Source organism: Garra rufa, chromosome 16 (genome assembly GCF_049309525.1).
Source record: "Garra rufa chromosome 16, GarRuf1.0, whole genome shotgun sequence".
NCBI lineage: Eukaryota > Metazoa > Chordata > Actinopteri > Cypriniformes > Cyprinidae > Garra > Garra rufa.
Window position 1 is genome coordinate 27,252,123 of NC_133376.1, and position 14,852 is coordinate 27,266,974.

The following is a 14,852-nucleotide window of genomic DNA, read 5'->3' on the forward strand; positions in this document are numbered from 1 at the left end:
AAGGTTACTTTCTACACTCACACATACTTCTGTAAGATTAAAGTTCACTGAAGCTTAAAAGAACCCAGATGCCTCGCGTGTTTCTGAGAGATGATGGTCAAAAGCTACTGGATCTCCATAGATGAAAACACGTTTCACCCATGCCCAAAAACACAGATATGGAGCAGGCTCTGTTCAAATTTTACTTGATATACAGTCTCAAAAAAGTACAAACATGTAATTAAGATATGATGCTGGATTATATATAGCACAGTCTATATATTTTGAATGCATTAAGTCAGGAATCAGTTTACTCTGTTTACCACTGTCAGAAAACTGATGTGCAGTGTTTGTCTAATAAAGAGTTAGAAAAATAAGCTTCCTAGTCCAAAAACACACCACAAACTGTTAAGTTCACTGGTGGCAGTGACTACGGTTGGCTGTTTCTTTCATAACACCAGATGTTTAAAGAAAAGCAGAAGGACTTAAACACAGCAGTTCTGAGCGAACAACCATGTTAACCTGTAAAAACTGTGAGGAATATGTAAATGAAATCTACAGCTGGTACAAAGTATGACTGTGTGAGTCGCGGATCACGGGTCAGCCCACGACTGGCCCTCCCTGATGAGCTCGTTAGCAGGCTGAGGTCTGCCATGTAGGGGGCCATTTACTTGACTGAACTGATTGAGAATGTGGGCATTTCCCTTTGTCCATCAATAACTGCCCAATCAGTGCTCAAGCGAAAAGCTGTCCGCACTGCAGGCACTTCACTAATGTTCTGTGAATGTGAGTCTGACCGATATAAATGCAGTAATACTGAATCATTTGACAGCTCAAATAAAGAAATAACAAAAGAAAGGATGGGTGAGAGAAAGAAGAGAGGAAAGGAAGGAAAGAAATAAAGGAAAGAAGGATGCAATACTGAGCCATTAGACTGCTCAAATAATAAATGAACAGAAAGAAATGACTAAAGAAAGGACAAAAACGAAGGAAGGAAGTCTAATGAATCATTAGACTGGTCATATAATGACATAAATAGTGAAAGAAAGGACACAATAAAAGAAAGGACACAATAAAAGAAAGAACTAAAGTGAAGAAGGAAAATAAAGAAAGAAGGAAGGAATGCAAAAACACTGAACCATGGGTTAGGAAGGAACGAATGAAGGACAAAAAAGGAAAAGAAAGAAAGAAAGAAAGAAAGAAAGAAAGAAAGAAAGAAAGAAAGAAAGAAAGAAAGAAAGAAAGATAGATCACAACTGACACATCCGTCTGGAAGGAAGGACCCAGCTCGTCTATGAATGCCAGCGTGTAAAGATACTGTCATTATGTTTAACTTGTGTAAAAGCTGCTTTATGGTGCACAACGTGGAGTCAGAGCACAGCTGATAAGAGCTATATAGATGTCTACCCTGCTGGCACCTGACAACAGAGCTCAGTGTGTTAGTCCACTACTGCGAGACCCAAGGACAGGCTTTACACCGAAGGTCAGAGAAAATACCGCCAAACGTCGAGCTCTGATGGCCACTGGATCCTCTCCCGCTCAACTGCCCATGCTCAGGGCAGGGTCACCCGTCGGGGTGTCCTCCCTCTGGGCCAAAACACCATCCAACACAAACATATAAAAAAAAAAAAGAGAGAGTGAGCGAGAAAAACACAACCACCTAATGTCCATGTCACCTCCAAACCCTCCATATGTGAACATATCAATGAGAAAACTCCAACTGGTATGGCATTAAACCAAGAAGCACACACATGCTGGAACTACTTAAGTGCAGTGATGAACAAAAACACAACTGAGGAGCTGACAGAAAGAGGTAAAGGACTTTGTGAAAATGCTTATGCATGCAGTTTTTGAGAATGTAAACTTCATCCTCATTTTTAATCAAGTGACAATTTGCACGCAAGCACACTTTAAGAGAAAGCGGGATGTTCATCAAGGGCTTGGATGTTTTACAAGCGTAAGCGTATAGTGGTACTGAGATGTTTTAGAGAGCGGTGTAAAAAACGAACGTTGATTAAAGACCACACTATAAAACTCTTAAATGAAACTGCAACAGCTTTTCTTGAAAAATTACTTCCTAGTGTTAAACTGTAATTCAGTAGCCTTTAAAAACAGGTTCGTCTGTGCTCAGAAGTAAATAGAAAAATGTCAGAACAACCATTCAGATATGCCACAACTGGCTCCAGCTTAAACCCCTGTGGTTGGGACACCTGTGTCCCAGCAGCATCTGGGACGCCTCCGAATAGATGACAAGGCCAGCAAAGAGATGTAACTAAGAGTGACGGTGTAGTTCTGGCTGCCTGGAAACACCGGCAGGGGGGTGGCTGTCTTTCATAGCGGGACCAAATGGCTTCGCCATCCAAATCAGCTTGTAAAACACACAGCCAGATGTCCATCTTACATACACCAACAACAGCAGTTACAGCTTTCATACACATTCTGGTAACGGTTAAAATGATCTCAGTAGGGAGGCCTACCTGCCAGCTCTATAAATAAACTCAGAAACCCACATTTGCCGTATTAGAGTAGATAATATTCTGAAGAATACTGTACTGTCAAGTTTGTCACCAATCACTAAACCCAAATGACAACTTTAGCTTCATGTAAATCTGCTGCTTTAACAGGTTTCTAATTTTACTTGTCATTTCACAGATGATTTTTAAGCATATATGTGACCCTGGACCACAAAACCAGTCTTAAGTAGCACGGGTTTATTTGTAGCAATAGCCAAAAATACATTGTGTAGGGCAAAATGATCTATTTTTCTTTTATGCCAAACATCATTAGTATATTAAGTAAAGATCATGTTGATATTTTGTAAATTTCCAAACGTGAATATATCAAAACCTAACCTGATTTCATCCGGACAAATTTAAAAGTGATTTTCTCCATATTTTGTTTTATTGCACCCTCAGATTCCACATAATCAAATAGTTATATCTTGACCAAACATTGTCCTATCCTAAAAGCTTATTTATTCAGCTTTCAGATGATGAATACATCTTAAATTTAATAAAATATCCTTATGACTGGTTTTGTGGTCCAGTGTCACAGGGTCACGTTTATTACCCATACAATGTATTTTTGGCTACTGCTACTGTACAAATATACCCGTGCTACTTTAGACTGGTTTTGTGTTTGTGTTTCAGATGTGTCATCTGAAAGCTGAATAAATAAGCTTTGCATTGATGTATGGATGTTGATTGAACAATATTTGGCCGAGATGCAACTATTTTAAAATATGAAATCTGAGGGTGCAAAAAATCCAAATGAAGTTCTTAGCAATGCATATTATTAGTTCAAAATTACGTTTTGATATATTTACTGTAGGAAATTTACAAAATAACTTCATGGAACATGATTTTGGCATAAAAGAAAAATCAATAATTTTGACCCATACAATGTATTTTTGGCTACTGCTACAAATATACCTGTGTTATCTAAGGCTGGTATTGTGGTCATCTGAAAGCATCTGAAAGCTGAATCAATTCAATCAAGCTTTCCATTGATGTATGGTTTGTTATGGTAGGATAATATTTGGCCGAAATACAACCATTTTACTTACCAGTGCTACTTAAGACTGGTTTTGTGGTCCAGGGTCACATATGTGCCTTGCTTCTGTGCTTGCACCTGGAAAGTTGTAGGTACCAGTCCCACAAGGGATGATCCATGAGCCATCACTATTGAGTTACTCCAAGTTGCTTTGGATAAAAGCATCTTGGGTTCTTAGGTTCAAAGCCCTTGTGGGACGATCCATGAGGTACCAAAGTTCTCCAGGATGTTATTGTGAATGCTTTGTGAAGGTTTGAAATTAAAGCACATAAGATGTAGTTTCAGAAACAGAAGTGATTCTGTTTGGTACCTTGCAGAGGAAGCTAATGTTGAAGCCGAAGGTCTGAGCATTTCTGGAGCCAGAGTTCATGTAATTCCCGACCAGCAGCACCATCTCCAGGAGCAGGCTGAAACCTTCGCTCTTCTTCACCTCCTCACATGCGAATGTCACGTTCATGATGTCGGGCCGGATGTTGTTCACCTGCTCCTCAAATGTCAGCTTGAACAGGATCCCGTTTAGTCGGGGACGCAGCATCTTGACTGAGCTCATCTGTAAAGGAAAGAGAACGTAAAGTTACTTTTGGAATATGAAATATTTTGGAATGAAATTTGTTTTTGTATTCATTTGATAGCTAAATAGCTATTTAGCTTGGCCTAAAGCACAAAAGAAGCAGGAAAGACTACTAAACTTTTTTTTTATTTAGAAAACCTCACACTGATGAATCGCTCACAATAAAACCAGAAAACAAGGTTAAACAAGTCTGAGCCATGGCACGATTACAAAAAAAGCCCATAAACAAAATTAAGAAGTTACCCGTACAATTGCGTTAACGCTGTAAACAGAAATTTTGCAACAAATCTTGTAAGAAATAAATGTCAGATTCTGCCGTTCACCTATAATTACATTTAACCGTAATAACAGCAACAATATAACTGGTTGTGGTGCTGAAGTGAGATGACATTTCAGTTAAAAGACAGCGAGGAGGAGGAGGAAATGTAGGAACGAGGAGACAAAACAACAACAACATGGATCCTACAGGAGCTTCTTGTTGAGGAGGGCGACCTCAGACACTCTCGCTCCAGATTTTTGCATAATCTGACGCTCACAGGCAGCCCAGAGACACAGTCAGGATGTACCATTACCGCTCGCATTTATTCATCTTTATGAGCAAGTTGGCGATCAAAAAAAGCCAGAGTTGGCCCCACGCCCCCGTTCGCCGCCCCACCCCACCTCCTCTCCTGCACATCCAGATTTGATTTCTCTGTATAAGAGGAAATCACAATAAAAGAGGGTGAGTTGGTGACAGCTCTGGAGGGAGACAAGCTGAGAGTGACTTATTTCCCCAAGGAGCAGTGTGAGGTGGTGTTGATGAGGTGCTTCCACAGCCTGCCTGTATATTACCCGCCTTGAGCTCAGTCACAGGAGGAGACTGTCACAACGTGCTTCATTACGCCCTCCAAAGACACAGGTAGTGAAAGACACAACACAGAGAGAGAGCGAGAGGGTTGTTCTGTTACCCTGTGCTGAATTGATTCCTGTGTGAATCTGCTGTCAAAGGCAGGCTTGTCAGATGTGCCATAATATCAGTGAATGAATGCATATGCATCAACCTAGATAGATCTGGCCTGACTGCAACTGTAAAGAGTTCTCATGTACCAAAAGAAAATGCTTAAAGGAAACGTTCACCCAAAAATGAAAATACTGGCTTCATTTAATCCCCTGTTATTCCAGACCCATTTGACAAAAAAAAAAAAGGTTACGCTAATGCCCTTCTCTATACGAAAGAAAGGATGCATCAGCTCCAAATATAGCAACTCTGCTGTTCCCAAAAATGTTGATTTATTAGTTGTATTACTCTTGATGCATGACAATGACAAAGTTTTGTATAGCCGTAACTATAAGATCCATGATAGAGCAAATCCAACGTTAAAGGAGTAATGAATAAATAAACTTTATATAGCACCTTTCTTAAACTCAAGGTCGATTTAAAAAAAGAGCAAATAAATCAAGGAAACAAATACATAAATATAACAAAAACTATATATATATATATATATATATATATATATATATATATATATATATAATATATATTTTGCAATCAAAATTATTAATTAAACTATTAAAGAAAGTTTATTAATACACATTTGAGTAATTCTGAGAAGGTAAGTTGATGAATAATGAAAAAAAAAATGAACTGGCTCTAAACATTCATGTTCAAAATTATTCAACCCCTGAAAGTAACTGGTGTAGAATCTTTTATTCTTTTAAAACCACCAATAAACACTGCCTGGAAGTGCTCAGATGCTTCTGTCACCTTTCTGCTGCAATTTTGGGCCATTCCTCCCCTGAAAAAGCTTTCAGATCACTGATAATCTTTGGGTTTTACTTTGCCACTGCTTGCTTCAAATTCAACCATGTATTTTCAATGAGAATTAAATCTGGAAACTGAACAGGCCATTTAAAAATATTCTATGACTGATCCCTGAACCAAGCATAAGTAGATTTGAATGTATACTTTGGCATGATTGTCCTGCAGGAAAGTACATTGATTATTAGCTTCAGACATTGCACAGAAGGCATCACAATGTTTGCCAAAATGGTCTGATACTCTAATAAATCCATGATATCGTTTTGTATGGATCCACTTCCTGCTACAGTAAAACAACAACATAACACGACTGGCCCACCTCCATGTTTGATGATGGAGATGGTGCTCTTTGGCTTATAAGCTTTATCTTTTTTGGACCAGACGTACCTCTGATCCATACATCCAAAAAGTTTCAGTTTGGACACATCACTCCATAAAACATTCTTCCAGCACTCCACAGGTCTATCCATATGAAGTTTAGCATGTTCAAGGCAGCCTTTTTGTTCTTCTTGGTATTCAGCAAGATTCCTCAACATGAAGACTACACTTGTCTAGTGTTCCTCTTGTACACAGCATTGAAATATTTTTCCTCCTTTCGTCGGGTCAACTTACAAGTCTTTGGCTGTACATTGCAAGTTTTTCTCAGTTGATCTGATCAAACATTTTATGATATTGTACTTTTTTTGTTCAACAGCTTCAAATGTTTTCTGGTTCAACACACTTTAATCTAAGGAATACGGCTGCTAGCTGTGTCTCTAGGAACTTGTAATGTCTTAGAAATCTTCATGTAGTTTTAGACTTTCTAATATAGCAAACTATTTCTTCTCTATTGATTTTGCGTGAGCTCTGTTGACTTTACCATATTTGCTACTCACCTTCAGCACATGCATGGGCTAAGAGTATACTATGTGTAACACCCCAAGCTAATTCCATTTTTAATAAGTTTGTAAAGGCTTAATTATGTTTTATTTTACAATTTTGCTCCTGACCATAAAAATAACTGTCTTAAAACAGCAAAGTTGAATAGGGGTTGAATAATTCTGACACAGCTGTGCTATTAAAAAATCCTATAACTCAAAAACATTACATTATATATTGACATTATAACTTTTAATATGCCAGAAAGCTGTTGTAGATGCAATTTAGTCCTGGATCTTCAGAAAGAGCAAAAACCATTTGTAAAGTACTGCAGTCTCTGGGGGTGGGGGGGGGGAGGTGGATGGATGGATGGATGGATGGATAGATGGATAGATGGATAGATAGACAGACAGACAGACAGACAGACAGACAGACAGACAGACAGACAGACAGACAGACAGACAGACAGACAGACAGACAGACAGACAGACAGACAGACAGACAGACAGACAGACAGACAGACAGACAGACAGACAGACAGACAGACAGACAGACAGACAGACAGACAGACAGACAGACAGACAGACAGACAGACAGACAGACAGACAGACAGACAGACAGACAGACAGACAGACAGACAGACAGATAGATAGATAGATAGATAGATAGATAGATATTCTACCATCTCTTTTTGCATCCTAACATAATAAATGGAATAAAGTAAACCATGGGGCAGCTGGAGGGCCACAAAGGTGTGACGGAAAAAAACTACAGAACCCATAATGCACTGCAACAAGTAGGAGGAGTCAGCAACCAGAAGGAAATGGAATCAGGTTAATTTAGATGCAGGTGTGTGTGCATGTGGTGAAGGCTTCTTCCCACTACACCAAGAGCCAAAGTAAAGTTGAAGCAGTTTGAACTGCCTGGAGTCTTTAGATGTTTAAAATGTACCAGAATTTAGACAAGACTGGAGATTACTGTGTTTTAAAAGCTTTGTTTGCTGCACTGCGGAAGAGTGTTTCGACTACAAAGGTTCCAGCAAGCTGCTCCTTTCCATAGCAGTGTTTGGGCTATACAACTGCTAAATCAACAGACAGTAAGCACTGTGAAGTATGATGCGACCATAAGCCAACGAGACTGAAGGTTTTCGTGTCACAAGACTTCCGCCAGCTACACAGTGGACGAGTGTTCGGATGTCCGCGATGCCATTCGTTTATCAGCTGTGTTTGAACTACATGGGGTTGAAATGCTGTGACCGTGAGTGAGTTTCGTCTAGTCTCGGACAGGCCGCAGATATTCTCATTGTACGTTGGACTTCAGGTAGGCCTTGAACAGTTCATCCTCGCTCCTAAATGGAGCCTTAAATCACCACTGACTCTTGGAAAAGATGGGTTTAGCGGACTTTTATCCCATACTACACACAGCACATTCACACACATCTACACAAGCCCACAAACATCAAACATCCTTCTCTTGAACCCTTTGCTTAAGAACACAAACTTTCAAATGCATTGTTTGGTTTGCTTCCATTATGGACTTTGAACTAAAAAGGACTTCTTGATAAGCATTGTGTCTGAATATTGACTAACATTATTTTGATCTCCAGTCATTTATCTTTGAAGACTCGTAAATTCTTCTATCTGTTCTAAAAAAAGATGACTGTGATCTAATGATTGCTCATATGATTATGTCATAAGATAATTTTTTTTGTTCTTGAAATTGGTTTTGCACTTTGATATGCTTTGAATATGCAAGATATAGGAAAAAAAGAAACGAGTCCCCATTTTGAGTTAAATTAAAAAAGAAATTTTTCAATTGTAAAAGTGAGCTTATTTTGTATTTGTATTGTTCTGTGAAGTGTGATTGGGGTTACAGGCCTATCTAGAATCACTACGTCACAAAGGTGATTAAATGACAACAGAATTTTCACTTTTGGGTAACATTCCTTTAATCCAGGTGCGAGTCGCATTAAGTGTAGACTTGTGCACTGTGCGGAACTAACTGATGTAGAGAGAAGCTTAAATATTTGAGACAAAGTCAAGACAAAGGCCAACATTAATGGGATTTGGTCAATATAGGAAGGAAGTCTAAAGCCCTTCCAGTTTAAGAACTCGGAACCTAATCACGCTCAGTAGTAAAGTAAAGCTCTGTCTCACTCTTTATTATTCATCAAAATCATAGCTTCTGTCAGTCACAACCAGGCTACCAGATTTGACTTGTCATAAAAAATGCCCTTTATATTCTTGGCCTTTTAATTATACATTACTGAGTCTCTTTATATATTGAATAGCGCTGATCCTGCATGGAGCCTGAAGGCAGTCTTCTTTCTCCTGCATGCTCTCTCTCTCTCTCTGTGCCTAATTTCCCGCTGCCCCCCATTCTGCTTTTCAGCTCAAAATCCTTCACACGGAAGTAGAGAGCTATTGGTGTGAACAACAACAGAAATGGAAAGGAGGGTGATTTTGGTATCAGAGAGAGAGAGAGTGGAGGAGAGAAACAGGCGGAAGTGGAACAGAGATGTGTGAAGGGTTATGCGCTGGAGTGTGACGAAAAGTAGAGGAGAAATAGTGAACCAGAGCCAAAGGAAAGAGAATGAAAGAGGAAGAGGGGAAGAAAAGACTAAGAAAATGAGAAGGATAAAATCGATAGGCAATTGAAATGCTTTTTAGTGTGAGATTCTCTCTTTTTCACCAAATTATTAGTGCTGGTGCTGTGCCCAGTGTTTGGCTGTTGATTATAATGGCAGTGAATAAGTTTTGTTTGGCCCTTAATGTTGTTATTTCTTTAATAAAACATGTGGAATAATTCCAAACTGGGCACCGGGTCTGGCACCTGCACTGTATCTGTTTAAATAGCTGTGTCCAGACTAAAACACAGACCAATAAGGAAACATTCAAGAACCAAATTACTTTTTTAGTTAGTCAAAATTACAAAATTGCTCAAAACAGATGGTTATTCATTATGCCATCCACATTCTTCTGATTAGTTTTTAGAAAGGTCAGCTAGTGTGTGGAACAGTTGCAGTAGATAATACTGCAGTACTATAGATTCCAACATGCACTAAGTTCACTTCAGTTCACTGGATGCATAGCACTGAAAGGAAACTGACTCAGATATGGTTCCAGAATTTTCTGCAAACCATTATGTGTTTGTTTTTGTAATGGAGTCAATATAAAATGAAGTATTGGTATTTAGTTTTCAATTCTGTTATATAAATTATAGTGTTTTTAATGTAATTTTGTGTTCCAATTTCATGCTGTTCCTCTAATGATCCAGAACAGTATTTGTGCCACATAAATTTTACTCTGTAACAGTATTTCTGTTTTTTCTGGGGAGAAAAAAAGTCAAGATAAACATTGACTTTATTATGGTTCCAGCATGACACCCACAGACCTAGCTTTGAATTGATTTCACCGTACAACTGCAATACTATTTATTACATCAAAATCTGCATAAAGCGTCTTTAACTAACTTTTTTTTTTTTTTACAGCACTTGTTCATGAATCTCTTGTTTGTCCTGAACAGTTAAACTGCCAGCTGTTCTTCAGATAAATCCTTCAGGTCCCAAAAATTCTTTGGTTTTCTAGCATTTTTTTTTTTTTTTTTTTTGTGTATTTCAACCATTTCCAACAATGACTGTATGATTTTGAGATCCATCTTTTCACACTGAGGACAACTGAGGGACTCATATGCAACTATTACAGAAGGTTTAAACGCTCACTGATGCTTCAGAAGGAAACATGATGCATTAGGAGCCAGGGGGTGACAACTTTTGAATTTGAAGATCAGGGTAAATTTAACTTTTGTCTTCTGGGAAACATGCAAGCATCTTCTGTAGCTTCTGAAAGGCAGTACCAAATGAAAAAATATCATATTTAGGCAAAGTAAGAAACATTTACACATCTCCATTCTGTTCAAAAGTTTTCACCCCCTGGCTCTTAATGCCTGTTTTTCCAAATACACAAAAATGCTGGAAAACCAAAGAATTTCTGGGACCTGAAGAATTTTTCTGAAGAACAGCAGGCAGTTTAACTGTTCAGGACAAACAAGGGATTCATGAACAACTATCACTAAACAAACAAAAAAAAACAACAACAAAAAAAAAACAGCTGTGGATCATTCAGGTAACACAGTATTAAGAATCAGGGGGATGTAAACTTTTGAACAGGGTAATATTTTAAAAATTCAACTATTATTTTCTCTATATGTAAATATCTTTTTTTATGAAATATCTTATTCAGGTCAGTACTAAATAAAAATAACATGCATTTTGTATGATCCCTCTTATTTTGGTAAAATAATAAGAGTTTGCAGAATCTGAAAGGGGGTGTAAACTTCTGACCTCCCACAGGAATGTTTTTGTCATGAGATCAGGTAGGTTTTTCACATCTGTAGACACTTTTTTCAGGAACATATTTTAAAACTAAAATTCTATATAAATTCTCAAACTTTAGCCAAACAAATAAATGTTACATTTGATCTAATTTGTAAACATCTATACTAGAGCCCTGAAATGTGCTGGAGTTCAATCTCAGTACTCACCACAATTCCAAACTGCTCTGATTCACAAAGCTCCTCGTATTCGTTCTTTAGCTCGGCCAGGTTGCTCAGCTCCTTCTGCTCAGGTAGGTTTTTGATCAGGTTCTGCAAAGAAAAAATGTGCAAACACACCCATCAGTGCCACAGGAGAAAACACCTGCTGCCTGCTCATTTGGTGAACTATCACAGGGCTGTGAGTGACAGCAGAGCACGGTTTAAATGAGGCCACAGCTTTATATGCTATTGTGCTTTATGCTGGTGGTCTGAAATGCACTTGCGATTCACATAGAGACTCCCTAATGTTCACATCTTCCCCCATTACCGCATACTGCCGATCTCAGATTGCAGAGAGAGCAAAAAAAAAAAAAACCCTTCTTTAAGCGAGTATGCAGCCTGATTGGGTTTTAAAAATCTATGGCAGCTCAATTCAAGGGGAAATATTCATGTTGGTCTTGACTCCATCTTTGTTTTCGTCAGCTTTCTAATATTGGTGGATAGAGTCGGCACTCTCCAAGGAAAATCCACCCCGGCGCAGAATTACTCTTGGAGCTCAGCCGAGGTTCAAAGTTTTACAGTGCTGAGCAAACGGCGTTCAAGGTGACTCTAAGAAATGAGGGAATAAATACCACCCCCACATCCACATCATTTAATATGTCACTGAAACGTCCCTGATGTTTATGGCTTTCTTTTCCTTTCAGACAATTCAAGACGGAAGGGCATATTTGAGCCAAGTTTGCCACTTTACAGATGGCAGGAACTCTACTGCCTCTCTTTTCCCAAAAATAGATTCATATTGCTTGTCCAACTTTGCAATTACCTCTAAGAGTAAAAGCCTAGGTGATGTGGGCGAGTGAGAGAACCTTCATTTTTTTGAAATGCTAATTGTGCTCATAAAGGTCAGATGAGTAAATGAAAAGAAGCATGGAAAGCCTTTTTCCTAAAGAAGAGGTGCCCTTTCCATGGGTAGGCTTCTTCTCTCATTATGCCCTTTGGTTGGCATAAGTATGCATGCTTGTAGTCACATGGCTGGATGTAGCCACTCCTGCTGGGTTACCAATGTATTACAAGCTCCAGCTGATTAGAAGGCTGGTGTGTGTGTGTCATATCTTCAATATACTGTAAGTACACAACTGAAACATTAACAATAATGGCCTCTCTTGTCCTCCCAGTTGGAAGCATGTCCTAAACCCAGTTAAATGCTTTTATGTGGTCTCTCTCTGAAATAACTTCAAATGTCCTGCTGACAATAATAAGTCTGACGCAACACAAAGCCAATGCACTGACACCTGGATCTTGAACAAAATGGAGTATTTCTGGCGCCCTGAGATTTTTATGAACTTTACTCAAATAAATAATGGATAAGAATCTCTCACGTACAAAGAAATGTTCAGAGAGCGAGTACGAGAAAGAAAAATGTGATATTACTATAAACTAGGCCTTTAAACTCCTGTGAGTTTGGTACTATTCTCAATAGTAAACACAGACAGCATTGCAGTTTTTTTTTTTTTCCTCAGCAAGACGTGTGCTTGCTTTTGATGAGATAATCATTAGCTTTGTTCTTTCTAGAGTAGATGAATATATGCATAAGCAAAACACGTTTTTTGTGCGTTTTATGGATGCCTAGCACATCCACTTTCCCTGGTTCAAAGCAAATCTAGCCTAAAATAAAAATGTGTCAAAAGCCTGTAATTGTCTGGACAATGAGATAAAACTGACGGTTGACTCCATCATCTTAGATGTTAAATTAAATAAATGCGCTGAGAGGCTTTGAGATGCTTCAAAAAAAGCCTGTAATCGAGCAGCAAAGATCAGCCACGTTAGGGGGAGGGATTACGGTAAAACGGGCTTTCTCTCGTCTGAAAGAGTCTGAGGAACATTAGCCCGGCGGTTCGGCTGAGGAACAAAGCTCCCCTAAACAATGTATCATTGATTTTGAATGAAGCACAACAACACAGCAGCACACCATTCAGCCACAGCAATCATCATTGCTAATGTGCCGCCAAATCTCATTATTGGAGTTGTATTTCTCCATCGCCACTTGCAGAGACGAGACAAGCGATTAGGGTTTGCCGTTGCCTCTTTTCCAAAGGCATCTATAGGACAACCCGCCAAATGGAGCAGAGACGGAGGGAAGATGTAACAAATGGGGCTAAAGAGAGAGAAGAGCGCGAACGCGGTTAATTGTTAATACGCTCGTCTACGGTTTACATAATTATCGGAGTCCCGCATATTGAGTAAATGACACGCAAGCAGAGCCATATGGGAGGGTTGGTAAGAGACGGTTGAACCCTGAATGAATCAGTCTGCTCTCTCCAGGCCTCCAGACTCAATCTGCATCTGGGAGGGGGGTTAGAAGAGCATGGGCCCTAGCAGACAAGGCATGCTATGCTAATAATCCAGCCATTTGGACTCTCGCCGCAGGACCAGATACATGCATGCTGTCATGCTTTATTTCTTAAGACGCTGCTTGTCTCAATGTCGTTTCAGACTTCATGACCTTATTTACTAGTGAAAGAGATTCAACGGTGCATTCTATTTTCACAACCTGATCTCATGACAAAAACATACATGTGGGAACTTTTTCACAATACATTTCATGACATATTCAATGTGAAATGTCCACTTTTTTTACCTCAGAATAGATGAACGTACATATGGTAGGTTTTAAGCTACGTTGGTTTTGTATGTGTCACCACAGTTCTGACTTGAAATGTCCGTTGAGTGGCGCTATAACTCTTAAGCTGCGTGATGTTTTAAAATAACATAGCATCTGCACTACACCTAAATGAATGCAAATGTGGCGTAAAAACGCAATCGCAAGCATGCCGTTTTGGCTTGATTTTCAATTTTTCATCTTTCAGCTCTTTCATCGTGAGTCATGTTTTTCACAGGATTTGTACCCAAGGATTCTGCATCTTAAGTCCAATTCCTTGCTGGCTGAGCTACTGAGCAAGCTTGTTTCATCCAGAAAGTGTAACATATGGAGCTGTAAATATAACTGCGTACGAAAACAATTACAAGTGCTCACTGCTTTACTGCCTCTAGTGTTCATTTCTGTTGAAACTGCTGGTATGTATTTCACGTCTTGAGAAAAAATTCCCATAGGTACGTTTTCGTCATGAGATCAGGTAGTATCTCAATCTGCATCTGGGAGGGGGGTTAGCGGAGCATGGGCCCTAGCAGACAAGGCATGCTATGCTAATAATCCAGCCATTTGGACTCTCTCTGCAGGACCAGATACATGCATGCTGTCACACTTTATTTCTTAAGATGCTGCTTGTCCCAATGTCATTTCAGACTGCATGACCTTATTTACTTATTTACTAGTGTAAGAGATTTACTGGTGCATTACAATTTCACCACCTGATGTCATGACTAAAACATAGCTGTGAACTTTTTAGCAAGACGCGAAATACATCATGTACGTTTCGTGACATATTCAATGTGAAATGTCCACTGAGTGGCGCTAAAAGAGTGTTACGTCCACAAAGCAAAACATATAGAGCTATAATCATAACTGTGTGTACAAAAATGATTACAAGTGCTCGCTGT

The 14,852-nt window shown here is 39.1% G+C and overlaps 1 protein-coding gene across 4 annotated transcripts in view; it reads right to left on the reverse strand.

Moving 5' to 3' along the window:
- Positions 1–14,852, reverse strand: part of diaph2 (diaphanous-related formin 2) — a 541,097-nt gene that overhangs the window by 186,689 nt on the left and 339,556 nt on the right. For all 4 annotated transcript variants that reach the window (XM_073820077.1, XM_073820079.1, XM_073820078.1 and 1 more), the window contains 2 exons: positions 11,304–11,405; positions 3,842–4,081 (listed from right to left, as the gene is read on the reverse strand). In XM_073820077.1, coding sequence (XP_073676178.1) covers positions 3,842–4,081; positions 11,304–11,405 — 342 coding nt within the window. The remainder of the gene's footprint in view (positions 1–3,841; positions 4,082–11,303; positions 11,406–14,852) is intronic.